Below are 24,703 nucleotides of genomic sequence, written 5' to 3'. Positions count from 1 at the left end.
ATCCCCTTTCTGCCCTTCCGTCAGAAATTATTTTTCTGTTCATTCTTTCTTTAGCTCAGCAGGGCTCTGCTTTGGGCACCCTTAAAGGGTATTTATCTGCCATTTCTGCCTTTCTTAGGCTACCTGATCAGCCTTCACTCTTTATATCTCCTATTGAGAGTAGGTTCTTAAAAGGGCTCACCCAATTATTTCCTCCCACTCCATTTATCATGCTTCAGTGGGACCTTAATCTTGTACTTACTTATTTGATGTCTACACCCTTTGACCCAATGCATAATTGTCACTTGCGGCTCCTCACCTTCAAAACTGTCTTTCTGGTTGCTATCACCTCTGCTTGCAGAATGAGTGAGCTTCAGGCCCTTTCCTCAAAACCTCCATACTTGTCTGTACATCCTGACAAAGTAGTGTTACGCACTAGAGCTTCCTTCCTTCCTACGGTGGTAACACCATTTCATGTAGGCCAGTCCATCACTTTGCATACCTTCTACGCACCTCCACATCCTTCCCATGAGGAGGAGAGACTCCACCGTCTGGACCCAAAAAGAGCATTGGCATTCTACCTCAATCGTACTAAAGCTTTCCGGGTGCACAATCAACTCTTCGTTGGCTATGTGGGTGCGAAAAAAGGGAAGGCGGTGCAAAAGCGTACCATCTCTCGATGGGTGCTTCTTTGCATCAAAATGTGCTATGCTTTGGCCAAGAAGCAACCTCCTGAAGGCTTGAGTGCTCATTCCACCCGAGCAACTGCTGCTTCCACTGCGTTAGCATGTGGAGTTCCTGTCCTGGATATCTGCCAGGCAGCTACGTGGGCGTCCCTGCACATGTTTGCTAAACACTACTGCCTGGACAGTCAAGTCCATCGGGACGGCTATTTTGGCCGATCGGTCCTACAGGACTTTCTAGAATGATCTTAGTTCGCAGCCTACCACCGAGGATGGAATTGCTTGGCTATCTATTCTAAGGTAAGGAATCGGCAACTAGAAAGTCTCTATCAAATGTACAAGTTGCTTACCTTCAGTAAAGAAATATCAGGTAGAGACATCTTCTAGTTGCAGATTCCTTACCGCCCACCCATCCTCCCCGCTTGAGGACTGATTTCTAGGGACAGGGATTCTCCCCTTTAGGTCCTTAGCTCTGGCGCACCAATCTCAGTGTTCTTAGCGGCTCTGTGCCCTGGCGTGGAAAGTTGTTTAAAGAAACTGACGTCCCTGCACGAGGGCGGTGTCTTTGTACTACTCCCGACGTCATCACGGCTACAACAACACCTACGAAGTCGACCGACGCCACCTACCGACGCACAAGGGTATTGCTCAAAGAAAAATCTCTGGATCCAGTCTGATGTCTGGGGGAAAATTCTAAGGGAAGGAATCTGCAACTAGAGTATGTCTCTACCAGATATTTAGTTACTAAAGGTAAGTAACTTGTACGATGTGCGTGGTGATTCCTACATGGAGTGTATTAGTGTAGTCTAGCCTGCTAGTGATAAAGGCCTGCGTGACAGTCTTTATGGTGTTGACTAGGAGCCACCTGAGATTTTGCGTACCTTGCATAGAGTGTGGAAGCAGGTGGATGAGACGGTGTTTACCTATTTCTTCATAGATAGCTTGCTGTCCAAGATGAAGCCAAGGTTTGCAGGCGTGGTCTGTTGGGGTGGGGGATGGTCCAGGTTCGGCATGCCACCATGCATCATTCCATAGCGAGTCGCTGTTCCCAATGATGAGGACTTCTGTCGTCTCCGTGCTGAGTTCGAGACAGCTGTCCTTCATCCAGTCGGCAACATTGAGCATATATCTGTGGAAGATGGCTCTGGTGGTGGGGAGGTCTTCTGATAATAAGAGGATGAGTTGGGTGTCGTTAGCGTATGATATGATGTTGAGTCTGTGCAATCAGACAGTGTTGGCCAGGTGGGTTATGTACGCGTCAAAGAGGGTGGTGCTGTGGGAGGATCCTTGGGAGCTGCTGCAGGTCATCTTGGGTTCTGAGGTGAACAGTGCGAGACAGGTTCTTTGGGGTTTTTTGGTGAGTTAGGAGGTGATCCAATTGAGGGCACCTCCCTGGATTCCGATATGGTGGACATTGTTGATCAAGATGTGACGGGAGACGCTGTTAAAGGCAGCTGACAGGTCCAGAAGGACGAAGGCCCCCATTTCACTATGGTCCAGGAGGCTACGATCAGGGCTGTCTTGGTGCTGTGGTTGAACTGGAATCTGGACTGAGAGAGGTCCAGGATTTTGTTGAATTTCAGGTGTTTGGTGAGTTGCTGGTTTATTGTCTTCTCAAGAACCTTTGCTGGAAAGGGGAGTAGAGAGATGGACTGGTAGTTCTTTGGTTCTGATGGGTCGGTGGATGGTTTATTCAGGAAAGGCCTCACTTATGCATGTTTCCAGTCCTCAGGGAAGGTGATAGAGGTGTTCAGGACTTTCTTGAGCTAGTCACCAATCGTCTTACTCCTAAGGTTGACGACGTGGTGGGGACAGGGGTCCGTAGGTGCTCCCAAGTGCATGAAATTCATGATGGAGATTGTGGCTCGAGTTGTGAGAGGGTCCCAATGGGTGAGCAGGTGTTCAGCTTTTGTATTCATTGGTGTGAGCTGGCTGGTGCTGTTGGGGGAAGGGGGGTGGTGTAGTTTTCAAAGATGACTGAGATCTTGTTGTGGAAAAAGTCAGCGAGGGTGTTGCACAGTCTGTCATTCTCAGTGGTTGTGGGGTTGGAGAACTCCTTCACGATGATGAAGAGCTCCTTGCTGCGTTTTGTGCTGGCTTCTGTGCGATCTGCTAGGGTGTTCTTCTTTGTATCTTTCAGGAGGTGGTGGTACTGGTTGAGTGTTGTCTTGTAGGTGGTATGGTCTCCTATCTCTTTGATAGTGTGCCACTTCCTTTCTACTTGTGGCTGTTGTGTTTAGTGTATTTCAGCTCTGCAGTGAACCAGCTGGCGCTTCTGACAGGTCCTTTGGGTTTGTCTGGCTTGGTGGGGGCAATTGTGTCAGCGCATTCTGTGATCCACTGGGAGACATTCTTTGCAGCCTGTTCTGGTTTGGCTGTTATGTCTGAGAAGTGAGGCGTTGAGAATGTTTGATCCACAGTTCTTCTGATATCTTTTTCCAGTTTCTGCATGTGTAGCTGGTGGGCTTGGTGACACATAGGTCCTGAGATGGTGAAGTGGACGCTCTAGGTTGTCCAAGTGAGCAGTAAGACATGGTTGTACTTGACTCTGTTGCTGGATGTGAAAATGGGGTTGAGTGTGTCCTGTGATGTGAGTAGGGTCAGAGACAAGTTGCATGAGGCAGAAATTACTTGTGCTTTCCAGGAGGTCGGTTGTGTTGGTGTCGCTGGGGTCATCGAGGTGAAAGTTGAGATACCCTGGGAATATGTAGTGCTCTGAGTCAATGGTGATTGGGGCGGTGAGGTCAGGGATGCAGAAGTTGGGGAGTGGTCATGGTGGTCTGCAGGTGAGGGTGCCTCTGATGCTACTATTTCCATTTGTGTTGAGTCAGAAGTTGAGATGCTCCATTATTGGGGTCGAGTCGACTGAGGAGGTCGTGCAGCAGATGGTGTCCTTGTACATGATGGCAATTCTACCCCAGCGTTTGTTGGTCTGGTCACGGTATGTTATCCTGTAGCCTTCAAGGGTGGCGATGGCTGGTACGGATGTGGGGTTTAGCCAGGTATCTGTGAGAAAGATGATGACTGGGGTGAGGGACGAGATCATGTCCCAGTTCTCCGTGGCGTGTCAGGGCCACTGGAATTCTGCGGCTGTAGCTTTTTTCTTAAAATAATGGATCTGCAGCATTTGCCACATAAACCATCATCTGCTGCATAATCTGCAGACTTTAACATAAAAATATTTCTATGGATTATTTCTATGGATCAAAAGTTACTAAAAATGTGGCTACATGTGTTCACACGTAATGAAAGGCCCCTCACAAAGGTTAACTGGTCATCTTTCAGTCGCATATTTTTGGATTTGATAATGAAACTGGTAGTAATGAGGTGAAATATTTGAGCAGGCAGAATTATCATGTGTAAAACTGTGTAAAAATGACAAACCAATGAAGTAATACTATCAAAAAATGTACCACGTTATGGAGCATAATTTGCATTTTCTTGCCACATAATTTAGTCAACCCAGCCACATAATTTGGTGCTCCCTTGCAGCATAATTCCAGTGGCCTGACCTTAGTACATTAGATGATGTGCTTAGTATTTATTAAAAGTGTGAGTTTTTAAACTGAAGTGAGAAACGTTCCTGACCCCCATATGTTAATGCTATTCGCGAACTAAAAGTCAAGCCATGGATCATTTGTACCCCATATGAGCTCTAGATTCTAATAATAGATGGAGCACCGTTGTAGGCTATTACATCCAATACACGAGATATATTGTACAGTGCACAACCCAAACTCGCGAATTTGAAGGTGCCCTCATTTGTGAAGATGAAAAAAAGGAGGATGGTTTAAACGTATTTGCAGTTTTATATAACAAAGTCGACAAAAAAGTATTGGAGCGCTTTATCTGAGCATTGAGACTGGAACCTGTTCTTTCAGTTACAACATGTTAACTTTTCTGGCAGGAATTCATTGATGTGTGAAAAACAGTCACGTGTGTTAATTTCACGCTGACTCCTGCGGCCTCGTGGAACGCTCCAAACTTGAAATTAAAGAAATAGCCCCTTTTGTCACTGACGGATCTGCAGGGCCTCCTCGTGCGCCTGCCACGAAAAGAGACAACTGGAGTTTTCACGCCTCCCTTCAATGTCTTAACCCTGGAGCGGCGAGCGCGCTCCATGAACGTCAATTCACCAAAGTGCCTGACATCACAGCCATTTGACCTTTACTTTTACTCACACGCACACATATACACATGCATACACTGACGCTCACAAACACACTCGTCCGCAAGCACCCACACAACATACATTTAAAAGCATGTTTTGGGGGGGTTCATGCATTTGGAAGGGAACATGGCGGCCAGCTAACCGACTGGACCGCAAGCTCCTCCGTCAGGACGGAAGACGCTAGGAGACACCGAGAGACGCCGGGGACGTAATGCCGCGTCGTGCCTGGAGAGTTGGAGCCTCCAGGTCGGCGTTTCAGGAGCTGCTCACTGTTCGTGCGAGGGGACGGGTTTGTCTCGATTTGCCTGGAGGTTGTTTAAATCCGTAGAAGAAGGAAGAGAGATGCAAGCAAGCAGGCAGGAGCGAATTGTTTTCTTTTTTTCATATGGACTGACACGAAGCGGTTTTTCTCGAGGGGGGGGGGGGGTTTGTTTGCTCCCCATGGTGCGGTTGTGTACACGGGGGGAGCACGGTCCCCTTTATTTTTTTATTTTTTTCAGCGTTGGGATAAGGCACAAGGAGGCTAAGCAGCTAAAACACGTTTTTTTGCTATTGAAGTACAGTCATCATTCCTGCTTGGATGGCTATCTCTTAGGTTTTTTAGCTCTGTGATTTATCAGAGCTTGGGCTCTCAAAAGCGTACATACTTTTCCCGGGCGCTACTAATAAAGTGTTTTTTTTTTTTTAATATACTGGGGAAATATAGACTAACACAGAGGTGTGTTTTCCATCGGATTTTAGGAAATAGTATTTTCCTCCCTGCTACAGCCTGTTGGGCTTGAGAGCATAATGGTGGGTTGAGGATTTGAAAGAACACATTTTGCTAATTTGTTACTTGGCTGCCCCATTTCTCCCCTGCCGTATTGTCTTCCCGGCCCAGGTCACGCGCTTCGGCGAGAGGGGGTGAGGCAGTGGGCTGGAAACACGTACCGAACTCCAGTATCTGGGCAGAGGCGGTGAGGGGTGTGCGACGTGGGAGATCTTATACCTTTCGCTGTTCTCTTCGTGGGAGCATACCGGAGACTCTGGGGTTTTCAACTAGGAGAAATTTAAATGGAAGTTTGGTAAGAGGAGAACGCGACAGTGTCGGAGCCTCACCGTGTATGTCGCCAATTAAGCGTCGCCCCAGGGGTGTACGGGCAGAAGTTAAAGACTTGGTTGGTGTGAAGAAAGGTAAGCCTGGCCCCCTGGGTGTGAGCATTAATCCTCAGCTATCAGAGACCGTAGCAACAGCTATAGTAAGTACTGGATTAGAAACTCGTGGCAGGGGTTTAGTAAGGGGGATTGATCATACAGTGTCATATTTGGAACTCCCCCAACCCTCCCTAGAGGAAGTTCGAATTGAGCCTCTGGGAAAGAGTGAGTCTTTGATCACAAGGTACTTCCGGACCACAACTCTTCCACCGCAAGTTATGGCAAATGCTCAACCGGTTTTAGATGATTTAGGGGCATCAAATCAAGTTGTACGCTCGGCCCAAAATATGTCAGATCCATCAGTTAAGGAGCTAGAAGGGCAGAGGGAGGACTCTTCCATTACATTAACCTTACAGGAAGTAGAGGGTAATCCTCCTGGTGGATCAGTGACTTACGGTATGGATGTACAGGCTTTGTTAATCTCCCTTACTAAAGAGATTAGGGAGACATTTGAGATTTCAGAAAATAATCAAGCTAGGATTAGGGAAGCCTCTGAAGTTTTGGAAAGCAAAATTAATTTGTTAACAGATCGGTTGGGTAAGCTGGAGGCTGTGGTGGAGGCTCAGGAGGAGCGGGTGTTAGCACAATCCAAGGACATTCTACAATTAAAACGTGGAGAAAAGGTGTTACAGGATAAGCTAGAGTCATTGGAAAACAACATGAGGAGAAACAATATTAGGCTTTTGGGAGTCCCCGAGGGAATGGAAGGGGAAGACATTAAAGGCTACGTGATCGCTCTAATTAAGGAGGTTATCCTGAGCATAGCAGTGCTTAATTTAGAGGAGGATATTCAAAGAGTCCATTGGGATCCGTTCAAGAAGAACCCCGGAAGGTAAAACCCCAGGAGGATTTTGATAAACTTTAATACATATTCTATTAAGGAGAGAATTTTGTCTGAAGCCCTTAAAGTTGGTGTTTTCTCTAAGGGAGATTGGTCCTTCAGGATAAGATCAGATGTGTCCAAAGCAACGTTAGATAGGCAGTGGGAATTGGGAAATTTTATGCGGGAGCTTCGCTCTCTCGGGCTACGGTTCAATTAAGGTTCCCGGCTGCTCTACGTATTATGTGGAAGAATAAAATGTATAACATGAGAGATCCGGGGGAGGTTAGTGCATTTATAGATCAGATTAAGGCGTCTCAGTGAGATCTAGGGAAAAGTCCCGTTCGACGGGGAGTTCGAATTAAGGATAACAGGATGGCTATCCTAGTAGAAATAGGGAGGGTTCCCTGGGGGGGGGGGGGGGGGGGGTTTGGGTTTGTGTTGGTGCTGGTGGAGGGTGAGGGAGGCATTGGGTGTAGGGGTTGGGTTCGGGTTAGGTGGGTAGATAATGATAAAAATAGGAAAGTCCTTATAACTTGCTTAAATAGGAGGCGGGGAGTTTTGTGTTCATGCTTTCTCTTTTCCTTTTTTCAGGAATGACTAAGTACATTAATTTAAGATTAAAATTTCTTTCTTGGAATGTTAACGGTTTAAGGGTATTATATAGGAGGAGGAAGATTTTTGAATACTTAAGATTGGCTGAGGAGGAGATCATTATATTGCAGGAAACTCATCTTCAACAAGATGAGTGGGAGAGTTGGCTTAAGCGGTTAAATTGGGTTTCATTCAGTGTATGTTCTTCCCAAACTAGCGCGATTAAAGGTGTGGCAGTCCTGATTAAAAAGTCAGTAAGGCTGAAGGTAGGAGAGGTGCAAGTAGATTCTAGGGGGAGATGGGTAGTGGAAGAAGTGTGTTTATGTGGCTATTGGGTCACAGTGGCGGGTTACTACGGGCCAAATCTAGATGACCCAACGCCATTTCAAGAACTATTTAACATATTACTTCTAGCTAGGTACCCAGTGGTGCTAGGTGGGGATTTTAATATACTGTTAGATCCTGCTCATGATAAGTCGACCCCCCGGGGTATGGTTAAGTCTCCTAAAACGAGGGTACATGTGAAGCAAGCCATGCGGGATTTAGGATTGATAGATATATGGCACTGGAAAGGGGGTGAAGGAGATAGATTCACATTTTACAATAAAAAATATGGGCATAGATCTAGAATCGATTTTTTCTTAATACATAAAAGTCTATGCTCAGAGGTGATAAAGGTAGCCCATAACCCAGCACACCTTTCGGATCACTCAGCTGTAAAACTACATTTGAATATCAGGGTCGTAAGTAAGGGTATTAGGAATATAATTGATCGCGCTTTACTCTTAGAGGACTCAATAGTAGAGGTGTTAAAAAAAGATACAAGAGATGTTTTCTATTTAAATCGAGGAACAGCAAGTTTATGGTGTGTTTGGGACGCGTATAAGGCCTATATTAGAGGGAGGCTCGTGAGCCTGGCAATATACAAGCGCCGTGAAGGAAGGGAAAAGCTGGGAGATATGGAATCGTCCTTAAAATCTCTTCAAGTGTTAATGCATAATGCACGATTAGAAGGGAAGGAAGATCTATTAGAGGAGCTGATACGCCAAGAGGAAAAGGTGCGGATTGAATTAGATGCTTTCTTGGAGAAGCGCAACAGGTTAAAGTGGGAAAGTAGTCAATATGCTCACTATGAATATGGAGAAGGTTGTAGTAAACTGTTAGCTTGGAAGGTTAAGTCGGACCTCTCTAAAAGGCATATTTTATTGGTTAAATCAGACCTTACGAAACAGATCTGTGTGGAGCAAGAAGAGATTGAGGGGGCATTTGTATCCTTTTTTCAAGAAATGTATTCAGAAAGTTTGGTAAATTCAGAGGAGTCGATCAGAGCATTCTTGGAAAAAGCGCATCTCCCAGTCTTACAGGAATCAGCAAAGCTTTCATTGAATTGTAAGATAAGTGGGGCTGAGCTTGTTGAAGGCATAAAAGCTTTGAAAAAAGGAAAGGCAGTAGGCCCAGATAACCTTCCTAATGAATTATATAAGGTTTTGGGGGAAGAACTTATTCCTTTTTTATTGGAATTATTCAATTCTATGCTGGTAGAAGGGGCACAGGTACGTAAATCCTGGAGAGAAGCGATAATCTGTTTATTGTTAAAGCCAGGTAAGGACTCAATGTCTTATTCATCCTACAGACCCATTTCCTTGCTGAATGCGGATTACAAATTGTATACAGGGATTTTATCTAGGAGATTGGGGAAAGCTATAGGTAACTTGATTCACTTGGATCAAAAGGGATTCATGAAGGGTAGGCAACTCTATGAGGTAACTCACGAGTTATTCGCTGCAGTAGACCTGGCGGAGCAAGAAAAGGCTCCATTAGCGATTCTGACATTTGATGCAGCGAAAGCCTTTGATCGTGTTAATTGGTCTTTCTTGGGGGTTGTGTTGGAAAAAGGGGGCTTGGGTATTCCTTTTGTTAGGGCTGTTAGGGAACTGTATAGATGCCCCTCTGCGAGAGTCTTGGTTAACGGCCAACTATCACAGGAATTCAGGATTTGGCAGGGCACGCGACAGGGGTGTCCTTTATCTCCATTGCTCTTTAATTTGTATATTGAACCTTTGGCAATCTTACTACGGGCTTGTAAGGACATTCCCCCGTTCCGGATTGGGGGCTGGGAAAAGAAAGTAGCGTTATACATGGATGATCTTATGCTATATACTAGTGATGTCACAACTTCTTTACCTATGGTTAATACATTGATGGAGCAATTTGGTAGATTTTCTGGTTACAGTATAAATACAGAAAAGACGGAAATTATGTGTTGGAACTTGGCTTATGCTTCTCCCTTAGTTAAACAAGAGATTCAATATTTGGGAATCCAATTAACAACTGATCTTAATGATGTAGCTAAATTCAATTTTGACATAACTCACAGGGAAACTAAAAAACTGCTAAAGGTGTGGGCTGCTCTTCCACTTTCTATAATCGGAAGATCTAATATTTTGAAGATGTGTATTCTTCCAAAATTCACCTTTTTATTTAATACAATTCCATTAGAGTTTAAGGAGAGCTGGTTTAAAAAATTACAGGGAGATCTATCCTCGTTTGTATGGGCCTCCAAGGGAGTAAGGATTTCTTGGAAAAAGATGAGTAGAAAGAAAGAGTGGGGGGGTATTGCGTCTCCAGTCTTTTTTAGGTATTATTTGGCTTTCCAACTAAAAAATACCAGAATGTTATTGAACAAGAAGTCAGAGTATGATTTGGTCTGGAGAGCTTTGACGGCACATCTTGAGGAAGGAGCAGATTATTTCTTATATAAATTTGGACACCCAAAGTACTTCAAGAGGGTGCGTTTGAAGCTGCCCAGACAGGCATGCAATGTTTGGATGTATTTTCGGAAGGTGCTAGGGATACCTTATTATTGTAGTTTTGCTCCCATCTGGGATTCACCCGGTACCCCTGAATGTCTTATCGATAAACTATCAATTCCTCTGAGAACGAGTGGGATGGTAAAATGGGGCCAGATTATAGAAGGATGGGAATTGTTAAGCTGGTCTGCATTTCAGGAGGGTACTGGAGGGACAGTTTCTAAATTCAAGTATTTTCAGTTATCTAGTTGGGTGAAATCTCGACGAACAGGAGAAATAGGGAGGAGCTCATGGGAAGGGAAATTAAACCAGATAGTCATTAAAAAAGAAGTTGCTTTGTGGTATCATGCTCTGTTGGAAACAGAGGATGGTGCATCCCTTCCCTTGTTGAAATGGGGGGGATTTTTCCAACCCTAGAAGTTACAGCATTGTGGCAAAGGTCCTGTTCAGAGCTGTGGTTTACTATCAAACCTGCAGAGTTGAAGAAAAACCACTTGTTTACACTACACAGGGTTTATTGGACACCGGCAAGATTAACAGCTATTGGGAAAGTTAAGAAAAATTGTCCGCGGTGTGGGGAAGACAATGCAGACGATGTTCACATGTTTTGGCTATGTTCAAGGTTGATTAAATATTGGGAGGATATAGGAAGCATCCTAAAGGTAATTTGTAATGTAAATTTAAAAATAAACCTTTCTATGGTGGTGTTTGGGGTTTGTGAACAGGGCATAAATTACCAGAGAATGTCAGTACATCAGGAGCATTTGTTGTTTGTATCAATGCTTTTAGCTAGACGTGAAATATGCCGTAAATGGATGGACCCTCTGCCCCCCTTTGTTCAGGATTGGCAAACATCTGTAAATCGACTGTGCAAAATGGAACAACAAGGTTCTTTCACTAGAAGAGACAACTTTTGGGTGGACTGGGAAAATGTTTATCAGTAGTCTATGAAATGTGTGTTTTGTAGTTTCTTTGTTTGGTCTCCTCCTCTTGAAACTTAAGTCCAATGATTAGAACTACCCTCATCCTATTGGGTGCTGCTTTGGTTACGACCAGGTCTTGAAGAAAATAATAAGACTTGGTTGATGGCAGTCGATTGGGAAAAGAGCAATAAGTAGAACAGGTGGGGCGGCCCAATAGTGGTGTGGATCGCACACCTGGAGAGATACTACTACTTGCCTTGGCCATTGCCTTTTTCCTCTCAACCAAAGCGTGGGTGACGAAATGAGGACAAAAAAAAAAATAACATTTAAAAGCATGTTTTACTCACCTCAGTGCCAGGGGCGGTCATATTCCAGCTAACTGTACTACATTCTTTATTACACTGATAGTGAATAATGTTGGATTAGTTACTAACAGCGTAACATAAGATTGACAGACACCCAGGAAAGAAGATCTCTAATGAACGTCCATAAGCACGAGCTGCCTATGCGATCCCGGCACTAATTATGCCACCTCTGAGGCCAGGAGTCGCAAAGGCAGAGCCAGAGGTCGCAAGGGGCAAGCCAAGGATCGAGGATGCGAACCCTAAATAAGGTCCACGGCGCGCTTCCTGCTAGATTATGGGCGCTGGAAGAAGCATGGCTTCGCCCAGCCTAAAGGTAACATTAGATGGCACAGTCACTGGCCGTTCTTTGCTACATAAAGATTTTGGCACCTTTAGAAGCGGCGTGGCATTCTAATCCATGTGTACTTTGATCCATGTGTACTCTGACAATCGTCGAAGTCATTCCCTATTTACTCTCCTATTAGCAAGAGAGATGGAGATTATTTAGAGAAACATGGGCTCCGAAAACCTCAAGTGCCACTTGCTGTCATCCCAAGATCTAAAGCGGACAGGGCAAAGCCTCCAGTCTCCCATGTGAGACCTATTTTTCCCACGCATACACAATGACATCCAGCTAAAGTAACGGGCGATCAGAATTAGTTGTAACATATGGGGAATGTTGTTGCCAGGGACGACTTCTGAGTACAAGGGGATAGAGTACTTTGAGCGTGTGCTAGGGCAAGGCTTCCTCATTGCTTTAGCCCAAGATCAAATCTGACCTCCTCTTGGATTTGTAGTTCTTTCACACTATTGGCATCACGGGTGTTGATAGTGCAATGGGATCGTCTGCACATGGGTCACTGGCCTGTCATCTTCTTTAGCATAAAGACCAAGCATTCCACAACTTCGAGGTGTAAGAAGATCTTTGAGAAGCAATGCAGTGTGGTGGCGCCTTTCAACAATTCTTGTATACATCCTTTCCTACTGCCCCAACTGGAGGGAAGTGGCAAGAGTGTCCCAAATGATTGCAAAGTAGGCTGCAGAAACCAGAACAAACAACACTGGTAAGAAAGTCTACCTGAAACTGATATGGGTAAGACTAGAAATTGCAAGCCTAGTGTTCCAGATTGGCAGAAAAGAATATCTTAGCCCTCTCTTCAGTGGTGGTTGGTGACTGAAAGCAGTGGTGGGGTTCAAATACAAGACGGAATTGCACCTTGTGAGAGAGCTTCCCTACCCACGTATTTCCATTCACCTACTCACCCACTGCCTTTGGTCACCTACCCATTTACTCATTCACATTGTTATCCACTGCCATTCACACAACTCATACACAGACACCCACACTTTCTCAGCCACTCAGTCAAGCCCTGCAAACACATTCAAACAAACACACATTGCCTCACCCATCCAGTATCCAGCAGTTTCAGTGATAAAAGGTACACGTTTATTTGAGCTGCAGATTACATGTTTAATATGACATATCCCGTCATTAGTCTGCAGAAGAAATAAAACAATAACTAGCCATGATAAATTACTGGAACCATTACTGCCTTTGAGAGACGAAATCACCTACAGAGGCAGTGAAAGGAGAGGAGAGCTGAGAGAACAGATTTTTTTCTTATTGTCTGTAAAAAAGATAGAGCTCCAACTTACTTGTGTGCAGGGTTGTCTTTGGCACATTTATGACTTGAGGTCTTCAGGGCACACTCCTGTCTCCCAGAGAGCCCTGGATGGAGTTATTTGTTGTATTTATTCCATTTCTCTGCCACAGACTGCTTGTAATGCAGGAAAAGGGGATTTTCTTTGTGCAATGCCACATTCTTTTAATAAAATGTGACCTCTGGTACGCAGACCCTTCTGATCACACCCCACCATTTGAGTACATAGGAAAGGGTGGAGAATAATATCGGAGTGACATGACGTTTTCAGAAACCCGGGCTGAACAAAAAACGCTCCAGGCTGTTTACTATCAGGGCTTCTGGTGGAGGAGGAGATAAGCCAGGGACGTCACTGCGTTCTGAGAAAACGTAAGGGCTTTGCGTGAGCAAGCCCTGTCAGCCCTACTGTGCAGCTTTCAGCCACATACTGACGCAGGCGCAGTGGGGCTTTTCAAAGTGCACAACTTTCATCATGTAATTAAATATATGCTTCACTAGAGAGGCCAGAAAAGGCTAGGGGCGCAGCCCCTTAGCCCTCGAACACCAGCCGCCCCTGCCTATCTTTTGCATACATTTGGGGGAAGCAACATAAGGTAAGATCAGCTGAAACGAATCTTACATTTTGTTTGGCTCCAGTGATATTTGAGTGGTGTTAGAAGACTTTGAGCTTAAGACACATCTATTTGCTAGCTATATGAATGTGCTACTGCTTTGCTTTCTCGCACAAACCATAGAGACTCGGGTTGAGGCAGCAGATGCTCAGACTTCCCAATGGCCGCCTCTTCTGTTATGCACATTTCATACCTTTTCTGATCCTCAGGCTGTGCATGTGGATAACAGAAGAAGAAAAGGAAGTAATTATGTTAGTTAATTTCTGGACGCATATGGTGATGTTTTTCAGCCTTCAAATTGTTAACTGAACTGGTTTCTGCATTTATTCTATTGTCCACAGCAGATCTGCAAGAAATTACCACTTTCAACCTGCAGGTTCAGAACGTGGAGCTTCAAAGCTTTCATCCTCCTCCTGACAAGACAATCAATTTAGTAGTCTCACTGGGTGCATTAAGAAACCTTATGGACAGCACTATTCCTCTTTTGTGTCATGCTTCCAGAAGTTTAGTTTAATTCCTTTGAGCTGTGAGGCAAGACTCCTCGTACAGGTCTTCAGGACGGGTTAGAATTGGGTCTGGGAGCATCCACTCTCTTGGCGCAGGCATTTAGAAAACCATTTGGAGATTTAGTTTTAATTAGGGGCTGAGATATCTGCTGAGGGTTTTATTCACTTTCCTCTGTCTAATGTGGCTCTCACACGCCTTACTATAGGACAGCATTTTCTAGTGGCAATTATGGCAGCCACAAGACTATGAAAATCGGGTTCATTGATAGCTTATTCCCTTCTCTGTGTACTTTCTCCCAGACAGTATGGTCTTACTGTTTGACCTGCTTTTGTAACCAAGGTCATCCCTTCCATTCTTCGGGAATATCAATCACCTTAATTTCGCCAAACCACAAGAACCATGGAGGAGATTGGCATATTTTAGATGTCAACAATGGCAGTGGGCATTTACCTATGAAGATAATCACTATTTGGATTCTTACTGTCTGTTTCTTCCTAGGAAACTGGCCTCTATTTTGATTCACTGAATATTTCAATAGATTGGTTATTTGCATCTGAAAAACAGCACCAAATCAACCTGAGGGATGGTGGAATCCATTATTATTGCTATCTGTAGGGTCATGGCAAGGGTAGTTCTTATATCATTTTTCTCTTTCTCTGCATATTTGACACAGGAAATAAGATTTTCACAGAGTTTTGGCAGAGTGCTTTTTCCTACATCCACAAGTGAGGCTCTCCTATTTTACTTTTTTTCTCCAATAAATCTACAAACTGCATTATTTTCATGAGTTGGTGTCCTTTAGGGGGTTGTGTTTAAGACATATTGCTAAGGTATCTGACGACTTTGGTGAAAAGGGCCTGAGGATATAACTGTTCACAATTTAACAGTAATTTTCATTACTCGGATTTCCCTTTTTGCCACTGTACTTAAAATCCTTTGGTGCATTTTCCCTCATACCTTTTCCCTAGATCCTGGTACTTGTTAAGATTGGTGTTAGGTGAAAGATATACCTTAAGAACCACCTGAAAAGGAGATTGGCCTGAAGAGTGGGAGGAAGTAGGAGGTATAAAGTGATTAGTCTTGTTTGCATTCAGAGTTTGAAGGAGGTAGCCAAGTAACTTACTAGAACTAAGGAAGGAAATCAGAGCAATGAAGATTACAGTTAATTAATTCGCCCATTCTATAGAAGATAGCATAGCTAAACACATTATTCCATTGCAAAGGCAGACACATTATTCCAGTCCAACTACTGATTTCGAACAAGTATGGAATCAAGGTGGCACTCCCACCGTTCCTTAGTATTGAGAACTCCTTACTTTTCTTCTATCACAGTCTGACCATTACTTTTTGTTTCTTCTACAATAATTTTTTCTTCTTCGGGAAGGAGTACTTGAGGAGCGGATTCCTTACGAGAGCCTAGTAAACAAAATGAAAATGATAAATTACTGAGCTGCAGTGCACAAGAAACAATGTAAATGTTTTCAATCTGACTAGAACAAGCAATTAATTATTAATCAACAAACTAAGGCTTTGGTCACCGAGATGTAAATATTTAAGCCCATGCTTGATTTTCTTTGTGGTGGCAAAATTACCTGAGATCACAAGTAGCTACAAACCTTAAGTGACACCGTACAGTAACTTCAACAACATGTCTGCACCATCATTTCCACATTGGAAATGGTGTCAAAACAATGCGCGTGCACACACACACACACACACACACACGTAATCCCTTAAAAGTCACGAACATGCACGCAGAATATTTTATAAGCACAGAATGAAGTTAATGTCTATGTTTCTATAGTTATGACTACCACTGATTTTGGACACTTACCTACTAATGCATTAATTATTTCTGTAGCAGGCTGGCTGCGGAGGTTTTACCTCGCAGAAGAGAGGTATGTTACCAAAAGAGACTACACATGCATTAGCCCATCAAGTAACTTGTGCAAAGGCAGCCAATGGCATGATAACAACCTATCAGCCTGATTACTATATAAAACACCATTCAAGGAAGCACGGGGAGTTCCCAGTCTTTAGGTGGAGAGCATGTTTCTTCCTTGCATTGGCAAATCTAACAAAGAGCTTACCGTCCACCTGGTGCTCCTTACTCCTGTCAATCTAGAAACTAAAGACCTGCTTCAGATTGCACCGTTGTATCCTCTCCTCCTCCTAGAGAGATGTGGCAGCGAGAAGCAAATGGGGGACTTGATGAACAGCCCCACGACAAGAAGTACAGCACAATCTGCACCAACGCTGGTAAAAATAACAGGTATTTTTTTAAGTAAGAGCTAATTTTGTACCATATTTACCATAATGGATTGGGGTGAACTGTGCTGGGATGTGAGGCAGTGTGCTCCCAATCCCCCTTCCACATGACAAGGACTCCAACTTTGAGGAAGGAGAACTGGTGCGTTTGATTCACAGCTCTCTACTTGTGCGAGTTCTTCCACACCATACTAGAGCTGATGCCTGGCCAAATTACAACTTATGCCTCTGCCGTTGTTGGCACTTAACCAGTGGTAATTGATCAAATTGGGTCTATTTCTCTTATCACACATGGTATGAGACATTATAGAGGGCCACATACCTCAGGATTTACAAATTAAATTAGTTCTAAGGATGGTTTCAATTACTTTACACTAAAGAGACCAAAACTCCGACACTTTTCAACTACTCTTCTGTAATTTATTTAGCAGTCTACAGTTCATGGATATGTTCTTTTGGTTGATTTGGGAGTGGAGATGACATATATTTGTCTCACATGTAATTTTTGCACCAACGTGGACAAACTATACAGAGACATGCACTTTGGATTAGTTTTCTCTGCAACTGTACTTTTGTATGTTATTCTGTAATATACATAAAGTAAAGGCAATATATTTATTTTTGTATGCCTGTTTTTCATTCATTATTTTACCCATGATTATTTTTGTTTATCCAATTCAATTCATTTGTGTATTTGCTTTAATACGGTTAAACACTTGATTGAGTTTATTTCTTATGATTCGATTAAATGCATCATATATGAAAGACACCTATATATCTGAACTAAGTATACTCTGTTTTATGAATGGACCCTCCTTCTTGGCCATTGACTTCAGTTAAATCTGTTGATTATGTTACTCAGGCTCGCAAGGAGCTATTGGATGGTCCTTCCTTTGTAATAACACATGGAAACGAGACACCACTCAGAAAAAATGATGTACGAGTCCAAAGAAACAAACTGTCATGAGAGAAAAAGATGATATGTCACAGCAGAACAGACAATGCTTGCAATTCACTGACGTGAAAAGTTTTGGCAATGAGAAAAAGATTTTTGAGGGTCAGAAGTCACAAGGTGCAAATGTGGTTAGGCTCAAGCAGCACACATCTAAAAGGTGAGGACCAAAGTAAGGTCACGCTACAAAAAGAAAAATGGAGCAGGGGAAACATATATAAAAGCCCTTTTAAGAAATGCATCACAGGGATAGACTTGAATAAAGAGGGCTACTCAGGTAAACAAAGGCCAGATAAGAATTATTTAACTAGGCCAGCAGCACAGCCTTGGTTGACCAGAGACAAAACAAAACGTCAGACAGTTTGTCTGACAAGGATCAATTCATCGGTCTTAAAACTATGTGACGAACTTGAACCAATGCCTGAAGTACATGGACTTCATGAATAAGTGGCAAGATGCCAAAACCATATCCATTGCCTCTGAGGTTGAAGTCAAAGGCACTCGGATGATTCTGCTCAAACTCTCTGCAATGTGATGTAGTTTGTGGAGTTTCAGCTGAATGACTGCACTCCTGTAGAGACAGCAGGTGCTCCCGAACAGACAGTCAGACTGGAGGGCAGATGCTCAGATCTAGGAGGTCAGGAAACCAGGCTGAGTGCAATCCAATATTAAGATGAACTGGGCCCAGTCCTTGCTTACCTTCTTCAGGACCTGTGGGCATGGCAGTAGGGGTAGGAACACATGAAAGAGTCAGAGACACACCAAAGGCGAAACACGTCTCCTACAGAGCCTCGAAAAGGGAACTCCAGGGCGAAAGAGACTGAAGATTTAGCATTTGAAAGTAGTGAACAGAAAAAAAGCAAGGGCATGCTTCATTGTAAGAAGACGCACTGAGCCACCTCTGGGAACAGATGTTATTTGTGGACAGCAAGATGACACCTGCTGAGTTCATACACCCTGATGTACAGGGAACCCCATTAGGTGACTGGCTACCAGGAAGGTCCGTTAAGGCCTCAGTCACCACTATAGCCTATAGACAAAGGATGCAGATTCCCAGTCCACCTTGCTTGTTACACTACCGCACGGCAGGCAGGTTGCCGATTAGGACCTGGACAGACTGTCCTTGATGGAAGGCAAAATGGCCTTGAGGGCCAAATGTATGGCGTGCTGCTATACACGGTTGAAATGGTGACACTCCTCTATTGGAGATCAGCGGCATCTGATCTCCATCGCGTTCAGGCGACTCCCTCCCCAGACCAGACATGAAGCATCTGCTACTACAGTAAACTCTGCCAACATGGGGCATGAGTGGTATCTACAAAGCCAAGAGACCAAGACGCCTGAGAGCCATCTGGAATCGAACCAAGGCACGACCACAAAACATCAAGCTAAAAGCCTGAATGTCCTGTATTCGTTAGAAAGGTGCAAAGTCCATCAAAACCCACATGCCCAAGATAGCCCCCATAAAATGAATCCTCTACACAGGCTGAATATAGGATTTGGGCTCCTTAATAGAAATCTTCTGGTGAATAGGAATGAAACCGTCATTTCAAGTACATATGAATGGACAAGCCTTCCTTTAGCGGCCTACCATTGAGGTACAGGAGTACATGAATATCCAACCTGCTAAGATGAGCTGTAACCAATTATATCACTTTTATGAACACCCAAGACACAGAGTTAAGGTCGAAGGACAAGGCAGTAAACTGAAAGCATATTGGTCTGACAACAAACTGAAGGAAATGTCTGTGACATAACAGGATAAGTAGAATAAAGCATGCGCCCTACAAGTCCAAGAACACAATCTAGTCTTTGGGATCCCAAGCTACCAAGACCTGAGACAACAACATTTTGAGCATGGCCCTCCTGAGGATGGATTTCAAAAACCTGAGATCAAACATCACCCTCTTTGGGACCAAGAAGTTCAGGAAGTAGCATCTTATGCCCCCGCTCCGCCACCAATTTAAGTGTACCCTTGGCAGCATCTGGACTTCTTTGGCTAGGATGGCAGCATGCTGATGTCTTACCACAAACTGGTCGGGCATGAAGAGGGAGGACACAAATGGGAGGGTGGGAGGGGACAGACAAACTGAACGATTTGAAAGACCCAGTCGTCCAAAGTAACTGTGTGACACCCAGGCAGGCAAGTTCAGATTCTGTCCCTACAAGCCCCATATGACCTTTGGAGAAGAATCTAAAGAGATTTGGCAGTGACTGCCACTGGTGAGGAGGATAAGGACGGCTACACCTGCTGGTGGTCATGGGCTTTGCCACCTTCTCTCCCTCTGGAACCATGAAAAGCTGATCAGGTGGCTTTTGTAAGCAGGTAAGGCCCTTCAGGTAACTCTGTAATTTATGACCCACTTGGTGAAATTGGCGAGTGCTGGAACATAGATCCATGAAATGTGCCCCTAGTCCAGCTAACCTTAAAGTGCCCCAAAAATACCCTAGCAATAAAAGGCCTGGCTCTGTTGAAAGGCCTGTCCATCAAAAATGCCTGGACATCCCTGGTAGCATGCACTAAAGCTTATCATCTAAAACTGAAGCTAGAGCTTATTGAACGGCTGACATTCTGTGGTGTCTACACTGGCTTTAAGGGATGTATTTGGCTACATTCTAGTTGTAGTGTCCTTTGAGCAGAGTCTTCATGTAGCGAGGGCAAGGTCTCACTTGATGTGCATGAATATAATGGCCCAACTGGCAAACAAAGGTCAATGAACATAGGGCCAAACTGGACAGTGAAAAACTCTTGCCTACAGTGCCAATATTCTTGTATTCTCTGTCGAGTGGAGCAGTAGAGAAAGCATTGGGATTCACTTTGTATGCCACAGCCTGAATGAAGAGACACTCCTGAGTCGGATGCTGCGTCATGAAGGACAGGTTCCAGATGCAGGTCTGTGGCACTGACCATAAGATGATTCACAAGTGGTGCTTAACACAATTGTGACCAGGAATCATAAGAACTCAGTAAGGACCTTGTAAAATGGCAGTAAGGGCTTAGTAGTTGATAGCACAGGTTGCAAAACGTCAGTCAATTAGTTTGCCTCCACTGTGGGAAAATGTACATGCAACAACTGTGCAGTCTTGCAAATAACCACTGCATAGGACAAGCTCTCCCGAGCAAGGAGGTTCAATTCAGTTTCAGGCAAAGTCTTTAAACCACTAGCATTCTGGAGGGCGGGGTAGACCTGCATCAGCATAATGAGGTGGTAGTAAATTGTCCTCCGCATTGTCACTTTTTTTGCGGGGATCCTGTTGGAGCCCAAGAACCACACTCGGGACAGAACCAAATATAGGGTGGCACTGAAGCAAAGGGATGTCCGAGGAACACCCCAGGCTAAAAGTTGTGCTTTAGTTAGTTTACAGGGAAATACAGGTCGAGATCTGGCTGAGGTCAGCTCAGGATCCAACATAAGAATTTGCAGGCAGAGTCCACAACTGGCACCTCTGGATCCAAGACTGGGGACCACGAGGCTTGCAGCAGATGCTGCAATGCGCATCCTGGCACTACGGAGGCCAAAAGGGGTCATTTGGGGCTGGCGGATGGGCTCTGGCAGAATTCTAAAAGAAGACTGATGGATCTGTGAGCCGAAGACATGCCAGAGGGCCTCTGATCTGTCTACAACAACTGCAGCATTACCTCTTTAAAAGCTTCAATCTGCAGCAGAGCATACAATGGTCTGACAAACTAGGGGAGCATCAGCTCTAATCTCGAGATAGGGTCCACACTGGAGCTTTAGAATGCCAACTACATGGCTTCTTCCTTGAGTAGGAACCACAAAATTGAGTCAGACAGACATGCCCTTCCTGTGCATGAATTGAGGCATTTGTTTTTACTTTGTCTTTGACTTATAAGAGGATGGTTACCGGGATTGAGCTGCACATCTCAAACTGAGCCGTCCCAGCTTTTTAAACTTGGCAACATCGAGCTTGGCTTCCTGCTCCCAGATTGCCTTCGATGGCATCAGGAAGCATTTGTTGCAGTCGAATGAGTCACAACTGGAGTTAGGGCACCAAAGGCAGATGTCCGTTTTCAAGAGGTGAGCACAGGTTAAACCCTGTGGTTTTAGGAAGAATACATCCCTGCAAAGTGCCAAAAAAATATTTTAGCAAACTCAGTAAAACATCTAAAAAAAAAAATAATTGGAAATGGAGCCCCAGGTCGACAGTGAAGGGTGTCGAAAAGGTGAAATGAAGTCATCGCACAGGGGTGGCACCTATAGGTGGCACGATGGAGTCACTTGCAGAGGTGGGACAGAGCCGGGGAGACAGAGCTGACAGAGCCGCTACAGAACTAGTGCTCTAGAGATGCTTAAGAAACTTTTCTGGATTCAGATACTTTGGAGGATTCAATACGTAAGGAACCTGGCAAGTGGGGGGGAAGGTAGCACCAGACAGCGAGCCATATTCCTGATATCTTAGAACTGCTTGAGCGCAAAATCCATCTTTTTCGCCCAACAATGAGGTACCATCAAAAGAAGTGTCCTAGCAAGAAGTTTTGTCATCTTTGAAAAAAACCTTTGGTGCCCATCCACAAGTAGTGTTGGATCACAGCACTGTTGCATATAGAGTGTGCCTCGAGCCCGTAGTGTCCAGGATGGACCTCAGAAAATACTTTACAGCATAGTGGCCATCCTGTACAGTCTAAGCCAAGGAAGTTCTGGAAAGATTTAGGCAGGGCAGAGATAAGAGTAACAAGCTAGCTAAAGTGAAGACTCTTGCCCACAGCTTTAATTCTTATGCACTCCCTCTCTCATGGAGCAGTGGGAAATTTGTTTGGATGAACTTTACTAGTAGAGGCTTGAATCACAAGGCTCTCAAGCATAGGAAGCTACATTAACAATATGGGCACACAGGTGCAGGTCTGTCACTGACCAATAGGGCAACTCACTGTCTGAGCACAGCAAGATCAACCATTAGATTGACCATTAGGAGCTCAGGCAAGACTCATTAAATGACAGCAAGGTTTTCGAAGTCAATGGCTCAGGAAGTTAGCTCTCAGTCAGAAGTTTAGCCTTAGATTCTAGTGCGAGAAATTGTAAATCCAACACTTCTATCTCTGTGTACCACAATTGTAAAAGGGATACCTTCTTCCATTGGGCGTCTCAAAGTGAATTCTACTCTGTTTTTGTCGTGTCTAAGCCACTGGCATTTTGCAGTGCAAAAAAAACGGCATTAGTGTAACTAGGAAGGAGCAAGTGGTGTACCTCCACACTGTTGTCTTCATTATGAGGAACATTCTCAAGTCCTTGAACAGCATCAGAGTTGAAGCAAAAGAGGGGCTCCGTCCTACTGAAATACTGCCAAGGAAAGGGAACAGGTGAAGAGTCATTCTTATCTTTTGGTGTCCCATAATCATTGTGCAATACAACATGGGACGCACCCTAGCAAACGTCAGCTCTAGATCCACAATGGAGTCAGTGCAGATTCTGGAACTAGTGGCTCAGGAGCAAGGGCCAGCACTGAAATGTGAACAGCCTGCAAAGCCTTCAGAGTGGTGCAGGGGTGGTCGGTGGGCTGGGCTGATGCATGGTTAAGCAGTGGAGGTGGAACGGGTTGAGGTCGAACTGGGTCTTTCAGGGCCGGGGGAAGTCCAATTGGAAGCCCTGACCAATCCATAGGGCCCGAAGACATGCAAGAGTGATCTGGAACAATCTGGTGAAGTTGCAGCATGGTCGCCTTAAAGACTGAAATGTGCTCTGGAGTTGAAAATGGCCCAGGGAACCTGGGGCACATTAGGTCCAGAACTAGAATAGGGTCTAAATTAAGGTGCTGAAACTGGGATTGGGTCCTTCAAGTGTCGACTATGGTGTCTCTCCACCGAGTGGAAGCATGGAGAAGGAGAAGAGCCTCACTTGGTCTTTTCATGTTTTCTTTTGGACTTCTACTGTCTACTTCATCCCTGACCTATTCGAAGACAGTAAACGTAAACAGGACTGATATCACAACTTTGAGCAGGGCAAGTTTTGCTTCCTGTGTTTGGCGAAACAAAATTTGGCTTCCTGCTGTTTGATGGCTTTCAAATGCATGAAGAAGCATTTGCTGCATGAGTAGGTGTGTGGCTTAGTACCGAGACGCCAAAGGCAGTTGTGCAAGTTCTTGACCAACCTCTTATGGCACAGCATAATACATGACGTTTTGAGAGGAGATATCCATGCACACCGTCAAAGGATTTGACAAAACATTTGTAAAAAAAAAGGAACTGAAAACGGTAGAAGAGCTTCAGATTCCCAGCAAAAGGTGAGGAAAAATAAGAACGGAAATCAGTGCCTAAGGCTGGTGCCTGTATGTAGCTCTGTGTCTTGTCCAGGGAGGTGGGATAGAAATGTGTCAGAGGCAGATCACACTGCCTGACACCACACAGGAGCTACTGCACAGTTTTCTCCACGTCCAGCCTCCTCAGCAGCAATACTCTTCCTTTGACCCCATATTCTCATTTTGTTCGGATGGGGCTAGTTAGGCATAGTTAACTCACATAAGCTTATCACCAGATGAAATAGTGGATTATATGAGGAGTTCCTCTCTTCTGAGTGGCAGAGTCACAAGCTGGGTTGGCTCCAACCTCTCACCTTGCTACTACCAGAGTATCAGCCAACAGTAATGATGCAGGAAGAAAGTGTTCTCCCAGCAGCACTGCCAGTGGCTGGACATGAGGGCATAGCAGCAAAACTCCCAATTACCCCTTCTCACCAAGTGTTGCTACAAATGACAAAGAATCAATGAAGCAAGTGGCATGCTAGGACAGTTAAATGTGAGTAGGTGTGTGCGCGCAGGCGCATGTGGGTGTTTTTGTGCGAGTGAGGGTATGTGTGATCCCCACATCCTCTCCTGCTATATGATATGCATCTCTAACATCTGTTTGCCAACCCTTGTACCTGTAAACTGAAAAGCTATCTGTTCTGTGTGCCTATTTAGGGGCATATGGATTGAGAGCTTCCAATACTATGGGGTGCAAGCCATTTGCACAGCTTTGTGAAGACCTTGTCCTTGCATGTTTCTGTGCCTTTTGTCTAATGAGGTGCCATTCGTGCAAGCTCACTAAGGATTCTCTCATTTACTCCACTCTGATACCCAAGAGCACCAAAGGCCACCTCTATCCAGGCTATGCGATACGAACAGTGATTGTACAGCATTCTGTAATTCGGGCATAAGCCATTTTACCTGTTCCCCTTATGAATGGATTGTG

General features: G+C 44.5%; 1 protein-coding gene across 4 annotated transcripts in view; it reads right to left on the bottom strand.

Annotated features, from left to right (window-relative positions):
* Positions 1-24,703, bottom strand: part of ARHGEF7 (Rho guanine nucleotide exchange factor 7) — an 832,785-nt gene that overhangs the window by 87,409 nt on the left and 720,673 nt on the right. For all 4 annotated transcript variants that reach the window (XM_069205130.1, XM_069205127.1, XM_069205128.1 and 1 more), the window contains one exon: positions 15,614-15,713. In XM_069205130.1, coding sequence (XP_069061231.1) covers positions 15,614-15,713 — 100 coding nt within the window. The remainder of the gene's footprint in view (positions 1-15,613; positions 15,714-24,703) is intronic.

Source organism: Pleurodeles waltl, chromosome 8 (assembly GCF_031143425.1).
Source record: "Pleurodeles waltl isolate 20211129_DDA chromosome 8, aPleWal1.hap1.20221129, whole genome shotgun sequence".
Taxonomy (NCBI): domain Eukaryota; kingdom Metazoa; phylum Chordata; class Amphibia; order Caudata; family Salamandridae; genus Pleurodeles; species Pleurodeles waltl.
Note: the sequence above shows the minus strand (reverse complement) of the source record. Positions and strands in the feature narration are given on the sequence as shown.